Source organism: Pieris rapae, chromosome 13, assembly GCF_905147795.1.
Source record: "Pieris rapae chromosome 13, ilPieRapa1.1, whole genome shotgun sequence".
Taxonomy (NCBI): Eukaryota; Metazoa; Arthropoda; class Insecta; order Lepidoptera; family Pieridae; genus Pieris; species Pieris rapae.
The window spans coordinates 843843-863894 of record NC_059521.1 but is presented as its reverse complement, the minus strand read 5'-3'; the positions used below and the strand labels follow the sequence as shown (position 1 = coordinate 863894).

The 20052-nt window shown below is 31.4% G+C and overlaps 4 protein-coding genes across 5 annotated transcripts; 2 read left to right on the top strand and 2 right to left on the bottom strand.

The window, feature by feature from the left end:
- Positions 1 to 1695: 1695 nt before the first annotated feature.
- Positions 1696 to 9077, top strand: LOC111003444 (sphingosine kinase 2). Its single transcript, XM_045630935.1, has 2 exons — positions 1696 to 1701; positions 8032 to 9077. The coding sequence occupies exon 2, from the start codon at positions 8035 to 8037 to the stop codon at positions 8875 to 8877; it is 843 nt and encodes a 280-aa protein (XP_045486891.1). The 5' UTR covers positions 1696 to 1701; positions 8032 to 8034; the 3' UTR covers positions 8878 to 9077.
- Positions 9078 to 10045: 968 nt separating this feature from the next.
- On the bottom strand, positions 10046 to 11856 carry LOC111003446 (ankyrin repeat domain-containing protein 54). Its single transcript, XM_022273957.2, has one exon. The coding sequence runs from the start codon at positions 11705 to 11707 to the stop codon at positions 10916 to 10918; it is 792 nt and encodes a 263-aa protein (XP_022129649.1). The 5' UTR covers positions 11708 to 11856; the 3' UTR covers positions 10046 to 10915.
- A 340-nt stretch (positions 11857 to 12196) lies between these two features.
- Positions 12197 to 15346, bottom strand: LOC111003467 (alanine--glyoxylate aminotransferase 2, mitochondrial). Its single transcript, XM_022273981.2, has 10 exons — positions 15237 to 15346; positions 14959 to 15044; positions 14469 to 14653; positions 13991 to 14114; positions 13729 to 13917; positions 13484 to 13612; positions 13190 to 13342; positions 12806 to 13027; positions 12424 to 12669; positions 12197 to 12351 (listed from the first exon to the last, which is right to left on the bottom strand). The coding sequence occupies exons 1-10, from the start codon at positions 15247 to 15249 to the stop codon at positions 12250 to 12252; spliced, it is 1449 nt and encodes a 482-aa protein (XP_022129673.1). The 5' UTR covers positions 15250 to 15346; the 3' UTR covers positions 12197 to 12249.
- Positions 15347 to 15962: 616 nt separating this feature from the next.
- On the top strand, positions 15963 to 18538 carry LOC111003469 (translocon-associated protein subunit alpha). 2 transcript variants are annotated; one of them, XM_022273984.2, is made up of 5 exons: positions 15963 to 16151; positions 16647 to 16835; positions 16940 to 17217; positions 17378 to 17622; positions 18050 to 18538. In XM_022273984.2, the coding sequence occupies exons 1-5, from the start codon at positions 16091 to 16093 to the stop codon at positions 18060 to 18062; spliced, it is 786 nt and encodes a 261-aa protein (XP_022129676.1). In that variant the 5' UTR covers positions 15963 to 16090; the 3' UTR covers positions 18063 to 18538. The 2 variants fall into 2 exon arrangements, with proteins under 2 accessions (XP_022129676.1, XP_022129675.1); XM_022273983.2 differs by having other exon boundaries at positions 15965 to 16151; positions 17378 to 17618.
- Positions 18539 to 20052: the final 1514 nt, after the last annotated feature.

Below are 20052 nucleotides of genomic sequence, written 5' to 3'. Positions count from 1 at the left end.
AGACATATATAAACACTATTTCGAGTAAATATTTTTTCCTCATACGGTAAAACAGTACTTGATAGTTGTTCTAATATTATTTCAATTTCATTTAAGGCATAAGCTAGTCATTAGTCAGTAGTCAGTACTCAGTTTTCATTTTATAAAACTTGACATTTAGCTTGAGCCTGAGTTTTGACTCTATTATTGACAGTTTTTCAACAGCTCGTTTTGTAAAAATGTAAATACATTTAACATTATACAATTATTGCAATTTCAGTTATGGCGGATTCTGAGTTGCGTTTAGACGTACTTTATGCAATGGGTGATGAAAAATCCGATCTTAAAGAGCAAGTTTATCTTGAAGAAACATTTTATATTCTCTCCAAGAAGAAATCTATGTTTCGGGTACGCCTAACGTCGAAAGGTTTATCTTTAATAAAAGAAACGGATGATAGTTCTAAGGAACAAACAATTTTACTACGCGACATAATAGGTAGTAAATGTATGAGAAGTAAAAGACGTCGTGTCGGTGGTGGTTCTTGTGTATGTAGCTCTCTTGTTGGTAATCAGCAACTAAAAGTTGTTGATGAAAACAGCGGCGATCTTGATGAAAATGATATAAGTGCGTATCTATATATTTATGCTTACGTTTTAAAGCAAAGTCGCCGTTCCTTAAAGCGAGAACGCACAATAATTACATTGAGGTTCCGGTCGTACGACAAGTACGAAGATAATAACAAAGAAGCGCAGAAATGGAGAAATACTATCAAATGTTTGTTGATTAATGAACCAATTTCAAATATCCCTCCAAATTTTGAAAAGAAATTACTAGTGCTATTAAATCCAAAGTCAGGGCCAGGTAAAGCAAAAGAATTATTTCAAACCCAGGTAGCTCCAATTTTGCAAGAGGCTGATGTTTTACATGATCTCTATGTAACAAAAAATGCAAATTTTGCTAAGGAATTTGTTCGTACCCAAAATGTTTATAATTGGAGGGGGATAGTTGCTGTAGGGGGTGATGGGGTTCTTTTCGAAGTTCTTAATGGAATGTTCCAGAGATTAGATTGGCAGCAAGTATTTGCTGAAGTACCATTAGCTGTGTTACCCTGTGGGTCTGGTAATGGCTTAGCTAGGACTATCTGTCATCATTTTAAGTAAGTAGAATTTGTTTGTTGCAATTAAAAGGTTTTTAAGACTAACTTGCCTACTACAGAAACAAAATTAGTTTAGTAGATTATAATTTACAAAACATAATTTTATCAATAAACTTTTTTATGGATTAATATTTTTGTTATCATGCTTGTAGCAAAAGTTTTAATAACAAGTTCAGTAACTGCTTTTCAAGCACTAGCTTGTTTGCTGCACATGTTTTAAATTGATAATAAATATAATTGTCATCATTAAATAAATTATTTCTGTGATATTTAATTAATTACTTATAAATGTTTTTATTACCTCTATGTTATGAAAATGGTTCTATGTTAATTAATACATATTTTAATTCATATCAAGCAATAAATCATATTTTGATTGACATTTAAACTGTGATAGAAATTCAATGAATGAAAAATCAATTATTGCATGGTTTTAGTTCCAGTTTAAGTTTGTATGTATGAATATCCAGGAATAATTCTGAATTTTCGGGAATTATAAAAATATAAGCTGTTATGTTTGAATATTAGTTTTATAGTACATAATCATATTCTTACAAAAACTAATGTTTAATAATCCTATTTAAAGCAGATCCTAATTAAATTTCTAAATTTGTTAATTGTTGAATTTAAATGATTGCTTCTTGGGACATTTACTTAAATTTAGACATGTTAATTAATTATTAATTGCTTTTGACATTTCAAATCTATTATTATTATTTTAAATTCACAAGTAATTTTCATTATCTCATGCTATTGAACTAGCTAAGTATTATTCATCTTCTGTATATAAAACTGTCTTCCTATACCAACACAGCTTAAACCACAAGGGTTAGGTTATCAACAATGCAGGCAAAAGTAATTCTTCTAAATAAAACATTTCAATTAATATTCCATGTCAGTAAGTGAAATTAGCTTGGTATCAATATGACCTTTGGACTAAAAAAAAAAATGATATTTGAACGAGGAAAACATTTCAAATTAGGACATGTGTTTAATATTTGCGCATATCATTTTCATGAACCTTAAACTAATTATAATGGAGTTGTTAAAAGTATTTGGGTTAAACATTGTTGTTGTAATTCATTGAAAAAAATTATATATAAAATATAAATTACACAGTAAATTATTACTTAAATACATTGTTTATTTGTCTATATCCTTAAAGAAATTTTAAATTTTTTTAAGCATAAACTTTTTAAGTTCATTCAAGGTCTGGTTTTCGAAATCCGACGGAGGTAATATTTCGTTACGAATCAAACTTTCTCTTGTTCCAATCTTAAAGTTTAACACAGATAAACTAGCATATCATTGGATTGTATCCTTAAAAATATTCTTTAATTCGTGTTCTAAAATTGAATTATAAAAGTAAATAAGGAAATACTAAATGTACTTCGTAGTCGAAAGAAATGGGCGTACAAGTTTTTAAAATGCCAGCAACGCACTCGACAGAGTAATTGTCCAAAGGACAATCATAATATAATGTTTTTTCTAAAGGTCCTCGATACGTTGATACAAATTTTTCGGCCTGAGACAGCAGGATAATAAAAGTAGATTTATTAAAAATTTAATTTAACTAAAATTCTTTGACCATCTCAAAATATCGTCAATGCTAATTTAAATTTTGTACAGTGTTATTGACCGTAAAATAAATCACAATAGGACTTTAAAAGTAATGACGCAATTCCGAAATCAGTAAGAAAAATTTGAAACATTAAAGTTATCTGCAATAATAATTTTAATTGTGTTGGCTCGGTAACTGAATGATGATTACATCAAGGTTTACACAATGATTTTGTTTCGAAAACTAAAGGTGTTTTAAACACACTAACTATTAAATTGCACAAACACAAAATTCCTAAAATGATATAATTTTAAAATGGTAGCGAATCCAAGTAAACAATAGTATTTTTTTATTTAATTGGTTCTTAATGATAATTGTTGTTTTAATACCACTATTATAGGAACAATAGTTGTTTATGGTAATATTATTATTCCACATATTTACGACGTATATCGTTAACAACTAGAATTAAGGCCGTATTGTTTTTTTCCATGTTGTTCATCTAATAGCTCACAATTAGTAAAAATTAAATTAATTAAAAACAATAATAGCGCACATTAAGCTAGGTGATTTACTGAAATATTTGACATTATTACCAATTAAAGACTACCAATTAAAAAATCAGTGGCCCTACAATCATTTGTATCAATTGTCAATTCAAAATAAATGGGCTTGTAAATAGCTAAAAAAATAATTTTCAATTCTTAACCAAAGGTATTTCAGGTCAAAGTGGCCAGTACGGTAAAATTCATATGTAAAGATGTCATATAAGAAAATGTTAAAAAGTATGCCTTGTATGTTTTGTCTTGCGGTCAAAGTTTTATGTGCACACATTTTATCACCTTTACATAATTCGCGTGGGACGAAAATTTATGCAACCTACTGGTGGTTTCTACTCTGTATATGCCTAGATTATTACCTTAAAAGAAATAAGTGTATACAAAATAATATATATAAAATCGATTTCAATGAAGACGAGATTTTTCTTAACAAAACTAGCGATGTTAGGGTTCAGTGACACATGCGAACTCTAAAACTAATGATTAAAAGCAATGTTTACTGTTTTAGTGAGCCATTCATTCATCAAAACATGACGGGGCTCTCTATGGCGTTAGCAAGAGGAAAATCATCAAAAATTGATGTGGTCAGAGTTGAAACAAAAACTAATGTAAGTATCTTCAATATCATTTTAATATTTAATATGCAAATCATCCTCATTTATGAAGTTATTTAAATATTTAATACTCGCGTAAACACAAAATATTTGTATAGAATTTATTTCAACTGACCACATAAACACATTTTTGGCACTACCTCGTTTCTACAAGCTCCCTATACCACTAGTTTCTCCGACTTAGAGAAAAGACGATATCGTCTAAAATAAAAATACGTTTATTTTGGAACATAAGATCTTCTAGGTATCACTTATTCCACGTCAATCAATTCGAACTTGTAGGCATCCCTACTCATCGGCAAAGACAGAGGGTGTAGGCCGAGAGAAAAAGCCGGCGTAAAAAACTCTCGGTACTCTTTTAAAAAAGCAAATCATCAAACAATATTTAAAACAAATATATCAAATTAATTAGAGGCAGCCTGCCCAGCACTAGTCCCAGGCCCTTTTAGTAGATAATCAATAACTTTATAGTAAGCCTTTTTACACAGCTTTTCTTTAATAGATTTCTTAAATTTATTAAAAGGCAGAGATAAAAGAGCCTCTGGGATTTTATTAAAGAAGAGTATCCCTTTCCCCAAAAAAGAATTACTAACTTTACATAGTCTAGTACGGGGAAATTGCAGCCTGCGTTTGTTCCGAGTATTGACATTGTGCGTATGTTCTAATCTAGTATATTTATCACTATTTTTGTATACAAACATAATATTTTCATAAATATATTGCGAGGGAAAGGTAAGTATATTAATTTCCTTGAATTTATCTCTGAGAGATTCCCTACATTTTAAATTATAGATAGATAGTCTTCCGTAAAGGACGGCAACGCACTCGCGAGAAAGTTTCGGAGGTTCTTCAATGTGCTTTGTGTCCGTTCTATATTAAAAGCGAAACTAAACAATTATTGATGTGCCTGAAATTTTTTGAGTATGTTCAAAGAAACTTGAAAGATGTCGTTGATTCAAAATAATAATAACATTGCGTTTGTATTATTGTTTCGGTAAAATACTTTTGACTACTAATCCCTGATATTATACAATAAAACTGAAAAAAAATAATTTTAGTTGTTAATGCGGTTGTGGTTCTTCGTTTCCTTATTTGACCACAATAGATATTAAATAATCCTTAACTTGTCTAATCCTAACCAGGGCCTGATTAACCATTAGGGCTTAGGCTAATTAGGCTGCAGCCTAGCGCGCGACTATCTAGGCGAACACGCTGAAATCGCGTCTTCGCTAGATCCTATACATCATCCCCTGTATATTTAACAAAACACTAAATAAACTGTAAACCAGATCTAAAAGCAAATGGGAGATTTTAGTATCCAAATCAGATGAAGAATCACTGGTACAATAACTAAAAAAACTCGAAAAAAATCTAGGTACAGATACTAAAATTTATGAGTGTTACCAACTGCAGCTGCAAAAGGTGCCCTTAAAAGAGTAAAAAGTTACTTGCGCTCCATACTCTGCCAGCAAAAGCTCACTATTCTTAAGGAACTATTAAATTAAAAATAAGGCGCATCCAATTAAATAGCCTAGAGCTCCAAAACTCTCAATTAGTCTCTGATCCTAACCACTTGCAATTTCCTGTATTTTGGCAAGATTTTTGCGAATTCTTCAACGGAAATCGTTACGTTTTAGTCAATTCAGGTAAGAATCATCTATTCTGCTTTTGACGGGCGCTTCTTCATCTTCCCCTGACTCTATACAGTTGTATTTAAAGTCCACCTTTGATCTTGCTATATCCCATCGCCTCTTCTGTTTTAGGGCATAATGTAAGGCATCTGTCGCATTCTTATTATTTAGATTTTTACTTTATGTATATTTCATATTTTTAGTTCGGAAAAAAATGTATTAAATTACATAGGGTAGGCAAGAAGTTCAAAAATACATATAACACATAGTTATTAAGAAGAAATTAAACATATACCTGATCCGTGCAAAACAAAAAGTGCAAATGAATCACGAAAATCTAAATCAGGATCAGTCTCACTTCAGTTAATAGTTAGTACGATATATGTTTATTTATCGTATCCAATTTTTTATTATTATTAAGTAATGCATTTTTAAGTTGATAATCCATTATTATGCCTTGTCTAGGTACCAGTTCTAAAATTGTGGTAATTATTGTTTTGATGCAAATCTTTGTATTTTGAATTCATAGTTTTAATTATTTCTAATTCGTTATCACTAACCGTTAATCTGCTCAATAAAGTTTTATCAAATGGCCTTTCTGATAATTACGATATTACGCAAAGGATTTTAAATTAATACTTATTTCTACTATTGTAAGGAGGGAAAGAAAACTATAGATACTTTTTTGTCTTTATTTATGCCTCTAGGGTTGAAAGTAGATCCCCTACCAATTAAAAAGGTTCAGTGAACAGAAATCTTCGCTCTGCGTACTATTTAGTACGGGAAAATATTCAAATCTCTGTTCCGAGTAAAATATTGATGCAACGCTATTACAATTTTGCTTTGTCATACAGAGCGATAAAACCTAGTTTTATACTGGGAGGTCAAGGTTTTATGCCATGCTTTTGTTTTTCAAACAGATGTCTCAGCTTTCAACAAGTACCTACAATTGTAATATTTTTATTATCTTTTTTTTGAGAATTGCTTGCATTCAAATTGAAAATCATTTGTTCATTTAGGTAACACAATGTAAATTTATGAATGTCAAAACAAATATATTTGAAATAATTCAAATTTTACATTTTATGCCAGTTCCCAAATCAAGGGCGTAGAACGGACGAGAACATTCACAATAAACTTTCCGCCACTCTTTTTAATCGCAAGTTTCTTGTTTTACACAATATTAGTAAAGAGCTGCAATGGCACGTGACGTCTTAAGTAAATAAAACTTCATAATAAAAAATAAATAAAAAAAAAGCAAAGATTTGTCCCCTATCAGCAGGAGGCATGGTGAAATAGGAGCACGCACTTACATACTCGTGAGAACGACACGAAATTCATAGTCGTAAGAGCTAACTTCACCGCATACACGAATCCAAATTTGTCCAGTCACCACAAGTAGCAACCGTTTACGTGTATGACGCCTGGCCAGCCATCGGCTCCCTCGCCATATTTTATACTAATTATTAAATACTTAATTACCATAATTAATATATAAAAGTTTGACGCATTATATTGTTTACAGATACAAATAAGGTAATCAATGAAATGTGTTGTGCAAATCAATTTGTTTTTGTACGTTGATACACAACACCAAATTAGTTTAAACCGCTAAGTTAGAAAAAATGTATTTGCTTGTAATATATTACATTGGCATCCTTTTGTACCGTTATTAAATGATTTTTTTTGTGTATAATATTAACGATTATGCCGTCGAGGGGACAAAGTTTGGGGGAGAGGTTATTTGTTCTGCTGTTTCACCTTCAAATATAATGTCACTATTCAATTGCGTTCATCCGTACTAAGTGTTATTAAGTCATAACGTTCCTTCTATGAGCAAGCGACATGTGTTGTGCGGAAACCAATTATTCTCCATTGATCATATTACATCCTCCTCTCGTGGTAATCTAGACGACGCATATTTATTACGATGCTCTTTATTTACATCGAGGCAGAAAACGAAATTCCACCCGTATCACGAACTCCGTCGTGCCACAACTGAGCGATTTTTAAGTTTTTGCCGTACACGGTGGTACACCACCACTATGTGGAACCAGCTGCCCACTAAAGTTTTTCCGAACCAATTTGACTTAGAGTCCTTCAAGAAAAGAGCGTATCAATTCTTTCAAAGGCTGGCAGCACAACATGAGCCCTCTGTTGTTGTGTCCATGGGCAGCGGATAACTGACCGTTTACCCGCTTTTATTATTTAATTAATTAAAAAATAACTTCATGAAAAATGTACAGGCTGTTGATTCTGTTGATCGACTAAGGATTATTACCATATTAAAAAATGTTTCGTTTCAATTAAACGTTGCTGTTGCGTATCTCGGTAGTTTCCCTGTATTTAGGTACTTCCCCTTCAATTTAAAAAATTGCGCTCCTTAGATTAATTCTTCTGATAATAAAAAACTGTTTTTTGTCGTTGTTTCCATTGAGGAACATTGCTTATTTATCTGAAGTTTCTGTCTGATATTTAAAACCGTAAACGTAGATATTTGTTGTAATCTACCGCTATCTTTTTTTTCAGATAATGTTCTCCTTGTTATCCGTCGGTTGGGGATTAATGTCGGACATCGATATAGAAAGTGAAAAACTTCGTTCAATAGGAGGCCAAAGATTTACACTGTGGGCTCTCGCGAGAACCGTCGCACTTAGGAAATACAGAGGTGTGCTGAGCTACGCCTTGATTAAAGATATCGGTAATCTACCTAAGCCCAAAGCAACTGTCTTCGGGCGAAGTATAAGTCAAGATGGCGCCCTGGATTCCCCTGAAACTGAAGCGTTCTTCGACTGTGATGAACAAACTGAAACGTTCATGAGCACAGCGAATGGAAAGAAACACCATAGAGTAGACTCTTGGTACTCTGTACATTCGAGGAATACGTTTTACAGCGTTCGCGGTTCGGATTACCACAGTACGGCAAGCGCTGGTTCGGAATTACGGTCGCCTGTCCAAGAACGAATGTACGGGCCGGCTTCACACCTACCCTCACTAATGTCAGAACTACCCACCCACTGGGTGCAAGAACATGGCGAATTCGTCATGGTTCACGTTTCATATCAATCTCATATAGGCGAAGACTTCCTATTCGCACCTCACTCCCAACTGGCTGATGGAGTTATGTGGATGCTTATAATCAAGGCTGGCATAACGAGATCCCAAATATTTTCGTTTCTTTTAAAAGTGTCTCAGGGTAACATAGCCGATATAAACAATCAGTACATAAAGATGGTTCCAGTGAGTGCATTCAGGATAGTTCCCGAGGGTGAAACGGGTTACATTACAGTAGACGGGGAACTGGTGGACTATGGTCCTATCCAAGCAGAAATCTTTCCTAATATTGTAAATATCCTTGTACCCAATACCAAATAACCTCTAGTAGTAATAGTAGAAAGTAAACTCGACTGAAACAGTCGCTGAGAAAACCGAGCCGACGCGAAACTGTTGTGCAATAAATGAGGCATTTGTTTCATATATACCTAAAAGGTTGTGTCAGATGCTATATCAAAATTATGTCGATGTTTTTCTATGTTATTTAATTTTACGTTAAATAACTTGTGATATTGAGAGTACATTTCATTTTTGTCTATTTAATGACTAGTCAGGAAGCAGTGAATAGTGCCAAATTGTGCAGCACTCTAAATTCTATTAATTATCATACATTTAAATGAGCAGCCGAGGTACAATTATTGTTAATTATTGTATACACGTTTCGTAAGTAGAGCAAGTTGTGCTAGATTGATAATCAATAATTATGTACAAATCCTAGTTTCTCTATTGAAGGCATAAGTTCTTGAGAATACTTAGTGTAAGAATTCTGCTAATAAATTATCACAAATAATCTTTATTGAAATAGTAGATTATGAAATTTATTTTAGGTGTAACAATAACACAGGTGGTTCATGATATAAAATTGTATTTAAACTTTATATCATCTAATAAGGTGAAAGATAAGCTTTATTATATTTATTCCAATTACTATGATAATAAGAGTATGTACCTAATTAGATTTGTATTGTAAATGGGTAGATTGGTTCTTCGATTATTAGATAATTTGGGGTTAAAAATATACTTAATTTTTTAATTATTTATTTTCTATAATAGGCAGTATTAGAATAATTTAAAGTTTTCTGTGATAATGAAGATTTATTTATGCCATAATACAATGTGTGTCAAAATCCCCAACTTATGCCTAATAATATATAGTTTTGAAGAATTCTTTTTGATAATTTTTACAACAAAATTAAGATTAATGATAATTCAAGGTATCTAAACAAGGCTGTAATATGCATAAATATTGCTTTGAGGCTTAAATAAGTTAATATTACGATTTGTGGTTTAAAAATGTTCAAATTATTCCAAGTCAAGTTTTATTTACATTTACACTTACAGGCAAAAAATATATCTTTTTACATTTGAGTATAACAATTGTCTTGTTTGGTTTTTTAATTGTGATAAAAACATCACAATGCTATTTAATAAATATATTTTAGGCTGTAAGTTAAAGATATGGTCTTAAATTAATAAAACCATTTTTGACAATAAGTACATCTTTGTCCATTTTAGATAAGAGATCATGTCATGTTTTATTTTAGTAAAAAGCACAAAATTGTCCAAATATACATATTTCATGTTGCATTTAATTTTATGTAAATCTTTTTAACATTCCTAATTACTGTTTAAATCTTGAAATAAGTTTGAGCTCTACTATAGTATTTTGTTACAAATTTGTTCTAAAGTTTACTACAATCTATGAAATGTAACTGAATAAACTTTATGGTTTTAATGTTTTTTTTTGTTACTGGTATATTTATGAAGAATAGTTATGGTTTAAATGAAATAAAGTCTTGATTAAATCATATAATCAAAAAATGATATTAACTTATAACAAAGTTTTTGTAAACATGCTATATTCATTTGATCAAATGCAAAGAAATTAAATGATATGTACTTTTTTATAAAAGGAAATTTAGATATATATTTAATAGTCAGTGTAAACTTCTTACACAATAATTACATTATTCATGAAAATAAAGTGTGTATAGAACCTCTATTAAAATATTGGTTCACATTGTTGCTTGACATTCTGCAAGTTCTAAACATGGCTTTTATAATTAACAAAGAGTTAAAGAAGGCAATCCTTTCAACTGCAACTTTTCTGCTTTACAATCTTTAGTATTGAATCACTATGCATGTATATATAAAAATTATAAGACCATTATAGCAATAATTGGTTCCAGTTTGTCAAGGCAAGAAGTACAAACAAAGTAATTACTTATTGAAACAACAAGTACACTGTTTTTTTGTGTAGACATTAAATAACAATACCAAACAACTCTTATTATTAATATGTATTATAAATGTATAAAATTAATATCTAAGACTTCTTTACAAAATAAATAACCTATTTTTACCTTAATTTTAATGAATCCAAACTATCAAGTAAATTTTGAACTTCAGAGTCAACTTGCTCCCTTGTACTTATATTTTCTAATCTTTTACAAACAGATTCTAATTCTCCTGAATCTGCTTTTTGAATTTCCATGTACTTCAACATCATCTCGACTATAAGACGGATTTCACCGAGCAGTGCCTGAGTTGCATGAATCCCTGGTCTCATCTTTATTAGCTTCAGTTTGCTCTGTGCAAGTTGTAAAGGAGTCCGGCCATTTTTATCATTAGAGCTAACATCTGTACCTGCACCCAGTAACGCGGTAACAACAGAAATGTGGCTTGTGCAAGCAGCTAAATGCAAAGGAGTATTTCCAAGAGTATCTTTTATATTTGGGTTAGCACCATATTTAATAAGAATTTTAACAACATCAGTGTATCCCCGGCAAGCCGCAATATGAAGTGGACTCCTCAAATGTTTATCTGTGTAATTAGGATCTGCACCTGCTTGCAAAAGTTTTTCTACTAATTCTGTATTATTTGTGCCAGCAGCAAACCTAAGCTTTTTGTTTTTAGGAAAGTATGATAATAAATTGCAGTTTCTATATTTGCGACGACAATGCCTCGCATTGGTACAAAACTTTATTTTCCCAATATGGTCATGCGCTTCACCAAAAAAGTCGATAGGCATGGGAAGCCCAGCAATGTTAATTGGTATCGGTGGAGGGCTGAATTCGAAAACTTGATGAGGATGATCAAATACTGTATTATCGCTACTTTCGTTGCCAGTATCTACTCCTGAATCAGCCATTATAATATCGCGTTATTCCTTTAAGATTACACAATTTGAATACACGTTTAAAGAAATATGACAACAAGATGAATAAACATAAAGAAAATTCGAAAACAACATGAATTAAACCTGAAATGAAACCATAAACTTTCACTTTTATTAAAATCAATAAAAGATTTGTCAATTGTCATTTATAAACAATTATATTTGATAGTTTTCTTTACGTACCACAGACAAAGATATACTTTGATATTTTTTACAGAATATCACAGACTGTTAATATGGGTCTTATATGTTTACCACAGAACGCTAAGTCATAATTATAAATGTATACTGTTTTATTATTTAATTAGGCTATTCTATTATAATATGGTTTTACCCTAGACGTGGTATAGCTAAGTGATTTTTTTAATATAACATAATTTTTGTAGAAAGTGAACTTTTAATATTCACATCAGATGGAGCACAGCAGCGTCTTGAAAAATGAATTAAAAATTAAAACAGAAATTTTTAAATTCTATGTCGTTTATTTTGACAGTTTCTGAATTTGAGATACTTATTTAATTTTTTTCATGAAACACTTTAAAAACTTTGTCCATAACTGATATTGCAAAATCCACATCTTCCTTGTTGATACACATAGGTGGCTTAATTCGTAGCACCTGCAAACAAAGTATTAGGTTTAATGTAGTAAGTATTAATATTAGCTTATATTATATTATTATAATACTAACATTATTCCATCGACCACCGCGACCGATCATGACTCCTAAATCCTTTGCCATCTCCAAAACATCTGCTACTCCTTTAACATCAAGAGGATCTTTAGTACCGGGTCTTACTAATTCTACACCCAACATTAATCCCTTTCCTCTAACATCTCCAATCACGGGATACGATTTTTGTAATTCCATTAATTGCTCAATAAAATATTTTCCAACAATTTTGCTATTCTGTTGTATATTTTCTTCTTCAATCACCTGTGTAAATACGATTAAATTAAAAGTCTGTATGTCTTTTCCTTTCATTCCGGAGTAAAAAACTACAAAACAACACTGAAAAGAAAAACAATTGCAAAAGAAATGCTTTCAAAATTTCAAATATAGGGAAACATACGTCTAATACTGCCTTTCCAACGGAAGCAGCAAGAGGATTCCCTCCAAACGTATTAAAATACGAAGCTTTCTGATGTGCGTCAGCTATTTCTTTAGTCGTTACAACGGCGGCTAGTGGAAAACCATTTCCAATGCCTTTAGCCAACGTAACAATATCCGGCTGAATACCATGATCTTGGAAACCCCAGAAGTTATCACCTGTTCGACCAAAACCAGTTTGTACCTGTGGAATGTGTGTATAGTGTTGACGTTGAACAATTAAACATATTTTTTTTAATCTAACCTAATTAACAAGAAGGGCTTGTTCACATCCGCCAAATTGATAAATAATTTAAATGCGACTAAATGACACAATTTAGCTACAACAACTAAATGTTTGTTTTACCTCATCAGCTACGTATAAACCACCATAATTTTTAACTAATTCCCTAGCTTTTCTAAGGTAGCCCTTCGGGAATTGTACAGCCCCATTAACTCCTTGGATTGTTTCTGCAAAAAATGCCGCTATGCGGCCTTTTGGCACCGAATTTTCTAAAAGCTGAAAACAAATGGTAATTATAAATAATAAGTAGCATGGTAAGATACCAGGCCTACAAATCAATTAATTACAAATGTATGATAAAAAAAACAATCTTTATATATTTTTTAATAGTCTGTATTTCTAGCAAGTAATACTTACTTCGTTGAGTTGATGTATATATTTATCAGAGGTCACACAATCTCCAGGGCATGAGCATGCACCAGGAACTTGAGAAAGTGAATCTCGACAGCCTCCCCAAAGTCCGCGTAAAGGATCCGGTAACATAGCCTTAAAAACAAAACCTGAATTTATTTTCACGTGATTTTATACATTAAGAAATGTGATTACGAATGTTTTACTGAAGTATTCAAAATGCATCATATTCAAGTATTGGCGACACTTACATGGTAAAATCCTGATGGCCCTGCCATCGGTAATCGGTATGCCTGAGTAGCGGTCAGTCCTAGAAGGGAACTAGCGTAACCATGGTAACAGCTTTGTAACGAGATAACATCGTGATTCCCAGTATATGCCCTAGCCAAAAGAATTGCCAAGTCATTCGCCTCACTACCGCTGTTCACCAAGTAGACGACCTTTCGGAAAAATAATAGGATATGTATGTTACGTTATAAAAAATAGCAAATGTAATTAAGAAAAATTGAGCACCTTTAGATCTCCAGGAAATTTGGCTGATAGCTTTTCAACGTATTCGTAGATCTTTGGTTGTTTATAAATACTTGTCGTATGCCATAATGTGTCAATTTGTTGGTGCAAAGCCGCTGTTACTGTCCTAAAATATACAAATATTATGTAGATTGAGGATAACAGAATCTAGTGAATGTTCCAGGTATATTTATTTATTTAATTATTTATTTAGTTATTTAGTTATTTATTTATTTATTTATTTATTTATTTATTTATTTATTTATTTATTTATTTAATTATTAATATATATTTTGTAATAGTTCGTATTAATCGTAATATTTGTGCTCTTTATAAGCTTTAAGTCTTTGTTTCTAATGTTGCGTTTTGCGCTATTTTATCGATATTTACTCTATGTTCTGATATTATCGATGCGTACCATTTGTAATGTCATATTTTTCTCTCATTTTTAACATTAATAAGTTATAAACAAATTACTTACGGATGACAATGCCCAACAGATACAGTTACAATGCCAGCAAAGAGGTCCAGGTACCTTTTACCCTCGTGGTCAAACAACCATTGCATATGCCCTTGGTGGATCACTAGGGGCTTTCTATAGAAATCTTTTACCACTACTGAAATATTTTCAGATTTTAGCTTGTTAAGTTTTTCAATACCAGGACCCTGAGAAATGAATAAATTGTAATCGAGCCATGGTAAATTACACTTATTTAAATTTTATCAACGTATTAAAAATTGTTTCTTATTTGTTTTAAGAATGCATAAGTCGTCATTACATCAGCACTAGTAATTTTTAGATAAGTTTTAACAAACTTTGTCAAATGCCACTGTAACGCTGATACTATTATAGTGCTTATAAAAAATAATTTGAGTTTATTTTGTTAAGTAATAATACATCCAGACTTTTTTTAAAAATTACAAGAATATCTAAGACATTTTCTCGTAAGAATATTTGGCAAATTACTTACACAGTATTCTTTAGGTGAAACGTTACATTTAGGAAGCACGGCGGTACTTAGACCCCTTGGTAAACGCTGGTATAAATGAAGTAGTTCTGTAATGAATTAAATAATTTTAGTAAATTTATTAAAAATATGATTTATCTCTTGAATCTATTACTAATAACATACAAAAACTATTAATAAGAAATCAGTCTCAACAATTTATTTTTAATCGAGTTCAGTCGTTATCAGCAATTTATATTTTTAAAAAAGATAAGGTTTAATATACCACATAGCGCACGTACCTCTCTTAGCCATTGTTATTCAAAAATGTTAAACAATACCGGGCCCTGAAAATGACCTTTGACGTTCGAATACATAACAATATTAAAGACGGCTTAAAATATATTACATTGTACATTTAACATATAATCGTTTGGATGATATTAATTCTTAATTTATTTATAACTACTATACTAACGAGGCTCGTTAAAGATAAATATTCAATTTTAAGCTAAATTTTACAATTAATTTGGGTCAATTGGATTGGAGTTTTACTAAAAATAGTATCATAACATTTTCAAATATTGAAAATGTATTCAAAATCTGATTTTTTTTCATAAGTACCTAATCATAAATATGTATATGGTATATACAATAATTGGCGTCTCTAGTCTCGCTCGTCGTATATGATTTTTTTAAAGAAATTATACAATTTGATAATTATTGTTTGAAATTTAAGATTTTTCATAGTTCTAACGAAAAAGATACGCACTTTAGAACACATTATTTTAATAGAAGGCTGATGCCTTTTTCTTGTAAACTATTTTTGTTAATCAATAATCCATATACTTTTGATCTAATTAGTATAAATTCTCAAAAAGCTCATTAAATGTATTTAACTCATTTCGACTTAATAATAATTAAATTAAAGATTGATACCCATAACCGGTTTTCGAGTCAGTATAAACGCTACAGCGGCACATCACTATTGACAGTTTTACCTTCCACGTCAATCGAGTTGTAAGAAAAGTGGCATTCGTGAACACCGAGATTTTGTGGTGGCGGCTGCAGATTTATTACGTGAAGTGAATGCATCTAAGCTGGCATTGAATTAGTATATTTCTTTAATCTTAGTTATATTTAGAAAGAAATCAAAATGAAACTCATTTATTTAACACTTCTAGTATTACCTGCCTTGCTTTTGTGCTTCCAAAATGGTAAGTTTATATCAATTTATACATTAATTTTAGAAAGTAAGCTTTATTACGTGGCATGGCGCTCACTTTTATTGAAAATTGTTACATAAAATATGTGTAATATAAACAATATTGGTGATTAATACCCTATAATGTTCTTTTATTATTTAAGCAACCATTCACAATTAAAATTACTCAAGATGTTCTCTTCTAATATTTGTTAAATAATTGCATTAATGTTTATTGAAAGAACCATTAATTTATACTAAGCATTAAGTTCTTTAACTAAAGGGAGATGGTGTATGTGATATCTTGCATATTTAAGTAAGATTTTACCGGCAACCACTTTCTTCATTGTCCAGTGTTATTTCAATTCTCCTAGATTTGATTAAAGTCAAATTGTACACATTATGTCTACAATCATTTTAATCTATGTTACTATATATATGATATATATTGAATTGATGGTAGTTTCACGCAACCACTGAGTGTACATTTTTTAATATTTTTTTTCAGCAAACTCAATATTTGCAAGAGCAGAAGAAGATGAATTAGATGATGTAGTAGACATTGAAGGTGAAGATAGCCAAGTAGTTGGAGATGATGTTATTGAAGATGACGACTCTGTAGTAAAATCATCACAAGATATTGATACTACCATATTGTTTACTAAACCCATCACTACCTATGGTGATGTTGCTTTTGGTAAGATGTGAATATAAACTGTTGATTCTAAAGCATTTACTACACCTTACATTACTTTTCTTTTATGTACTATAGCTATTTTAATTATAAACTGTTTAATGTAGATCTCCAAGCTGGCAATCCTGTTGAGTTCCTTGTTGGTTTTACTAATAAGGGATCTGACGATTACCTGGTTGAGACAATGGAAGCCTCATTCAGATATCCAATGGACTACACTTACTATATTCAAAACTTCACTGCATTACCATACAATCGTGAAGTAAAACCTAAACAAGAGGCTACCTTTGCTTATTCATTTATTCCCAATGAAGCATTTGCTGGACGACCCTTTGGTCTCAACATTCAGATTAACTACAAAGATGCTAGTGGAAACTCATACCAGGTACATAATATACACTTACCTAATTGGTATACAAGTTAGATTTACTCTATGACCTATCTTACAAGGTTATCACCATATTTTAGCATTATTTCAAATGGTTGTTATTGAATTCATAGTATATTCTGAATATATCTCCATCTCACCCTATTTAATTTTTTAGGAAGCTGTCTACAACCAAACAGTAAACATTGTTGAAATCTCAGAGGGGCTTGATGGAGAAACATTCTTCCTCTATGTCTTTCTTGGTGCAGCATGTGTTCTTATCCTTGTCGTGGGTCAGCAAGCTTTATCATCTCTTGCCCGTCGCAGATCACCCAGATCAGCTCCTAAACCCCTCGAGACTGGAACTGCTAATGATGTTGATTATGACTGGCTCCCTAAAGAAGTTGTTAATCAGCTCAGTAAGTAATCATTTTGTATTTTAGTATAAATGTTAAAAATAATGAATTATTTAAAATCAAATTTAATTTTTATAAAAAAGTTTACTGAACCTACTTTATTGAAGATTTACATTCTTTTGTATGAGGAACAAGTATGTAGTTTACACAATTTTTGTGTTACTTTCACTGTTTTAAGGTTATGTAACTGAAGCTCTCAAAAGTTTTTGGAATAATTTCCATTCAATTGAAGTTGATGTAATACAAACATATTTTATTAAAAGTTCAATTGTATTTAACCGGTGTTGAAGAATAGTGCATTCAACGCAACAAAAAATCTCTCCAGCTAGTATTATATTAGTACAGATAACACTTAAATATCATCTTAGATTTAAAAAATTATAATATTTGCTTAATATGAAATTATTTTGTACTGAAAACATTATTATTTACAGAAAAATCACCTAAGACACCAAAACAATCTCCACGTATGAGGAAGGCGAAGAGATCAGCAGGCGATGACTAATTTTATCAGTGAATTTATTTTAAGTTCTGAGCTCAGCCAACAGGCAATACTTTAGTTTGTCAATTAAAATAAGAATAAGATCCTAAAAAAACATGAAATGAAGTAAAAAATTAATGAAAGATAATGGCAACACAACATAAGATATTAAATATTAGCCTTTTTCATAAGTAAATGTAATTGTGTTTAATTTTTTTGTCAATATGCATACATAAAGGCCTAAACTGAAATAACTGTTATCTACTAAGTTCTAGTTATTAATGTGACTTCATTCTTATTTTATTTGATGTAAACAGAACAGACTGTGTGTTTAGTTTAAGTGTGAGAGTAAATTATGGAACAAACTGTGAGGGGTCCTCGCAATGAGCTGCGGATATGAGAGACATTAAATAATTAATATTAAAAATGTTACATTTTTATACAAAATTGTTTGAATTACTATTTACTAACTGGTAGAGACCCACCTAGCAACTGCACTCTTAATCAACTTGTGGCTAACAAGATACCTCAGAGCTCAAACGAAGATACGAATCGTAAGGTTAACTACACGGTTTCTATTCTTACGATGTGTTCGTAGTTCGTACTTCAATTTTGTTCCAAAAACAGGAACCGGATATAACATAGCAAAAAAACTATTTGGCGTGTTTTTTTAATTTCACTTAAAAAACTTGCAAATATACTTTCCCCCTATTCTCCTCCTAACTCTGTTTAGAAACCCTAAATCTAGGGAGAAATCCTCTAATCTGTTAACACTGAGAGCTAGCTGTTAATAATGGTTTCGATTGTTTTAGAGATCGGTTATAACGGACTGATCAGAGCGATCGCCTTTTTCAGTGACGAAATTGAAAATATAGGAAACACTCTCCAAATTACAAAAACTGTATATTTGCTGTTTAATGCCGTTCAATGGGTGCGAAATTCGATATTTATTACATTTCGTTTGCAAAATGGTTAAATAAAGGTGTGGATTAGTGAATTTATAAAGCATAGAATTCTAACAATAATGAACAATTAAATTCTAAATTTTTCAGAAATAATTATTCGTTATTTTAGTTGTTGAGACTGCCATATTAGTTAAATACATACAATAGGTTTTTTTCTTTTGGCTCTAATACGGTTTGTGCATTAGCCAAATATATTGGTTATTATAATATATATTTACCTAATATTTTAAAAGTTAATAAGAGTCCCCGCAGACTACAAACTTTTTATCGGCCTATAGTTTGGTCGGCTTCTTAATCAGTATGAATATGTATGCAGATGCGCACATTAAAGTGATTCAGTATCGGCCGATAAAAAAGTTTGATGGGCTTCACGACTGCCTTCATACTAAACCATCGGCGAACTATCGGCCGACTGCCGAGTGCCGACCGCTTGATCAGTATGGCGCTCTTCCCCGCCCGCATACTTGCCGATTGTTTCATCGGCCGACTCGACTGCTTTGATATTGAAGGTCCAATTAATTTAACGAGTACATTGAAACTGGTTATGCTTATTCGATAAAAGAAGAAAAACTTTTCCGGGAAGTCTAGTAATTTAGAATGAATTGTGTAAAAATTCCCTTGCAATAATCTGTATTTGTAGATGGGATGTATCCAATACTCTCGATTCCGCTTCCTCATTTTGATGTGAAACATCTATAGCCGCACGTAAAACCGATTACTGGCGTGGCGACGCATGCCGTGGCGACGCATCGCCACGCTATATGATATACAGTCTAAATGCAGTAGTAAATTTCACATTAAAAATATTTAATGAAGATAAAGTTTATTCAACAAATAGTCATCGTTATCTGGAAAAAAAATCGTAATATTTTATTTTATCATTATGACATAATATTTAGTTCCTATCACAATCTGTTCTTTTCTGCATATTACTTTTACAAAATAATGTCGATGTTTCACATCTGCCAGGCGTACCGTGACAGCTCTAATT

What these genes read in the sequence shown, in the direction of transcription:
- LOC111003444 (XM_045630935.1), top strand. Translation starts at nt 8,035, where the DNA reads ATGTTCTCCTTGTTATCCGTCGGTTGGGGATTAATGTCGGACATCGAT.
- LOC111003446 (XM_022273957.2), bottom strand. Translation starts at nt 11,707, where the DNA reads ATGGCTGATTCAGGAGTAGATACTGGCAACGAAAGTAGCGATAATACA.
- LOC111003467 (XM_022273981.2), bottom strand. An exon ending in AATTTCCTGGAGATCTAAAG is followed by an intron (nt 13,918 to 13,990) that starts GTGCTCAATTTT and finishes TTTTTCCGAAAG; the next exon opens with GTCGTCTACTTGGTGAACAG. An exon ending in TTGGAAAGGCAGTATTAGAC is followed by an intron (nt 12,670 to 12,805) that starts GTATGTTTCCCT and finishes GTATTTACACAG; the next exon opens with GTGATTGAAGAAGAAAATAT.
- LOC111003469 (XM_022273983.2), top strand. Translation starts at nt 16,091, where the DNA reads ATGAAACTCATTTATTTAACACTTCTAGTATTACCTGCCTTGCTTTTG. An exon ending in CTATGGTGATGTTGCTTTTG is followed by an intron (nt 16,836 to 16,939) that starts GTAAGATGTGAA and finishes TGTTTAATGTAG; the next exon opens with ATCTCCAAGCTGGCAATCCT. An exon ending in AGAAGTTGTTAATCAGCTCA is followed by an intron (nt 17,619 to 18,049) that starts GTAAGTAATCAT and finishes TATTATTTACAG; the next exon opens with AAAAATCACCTAAGACACCA.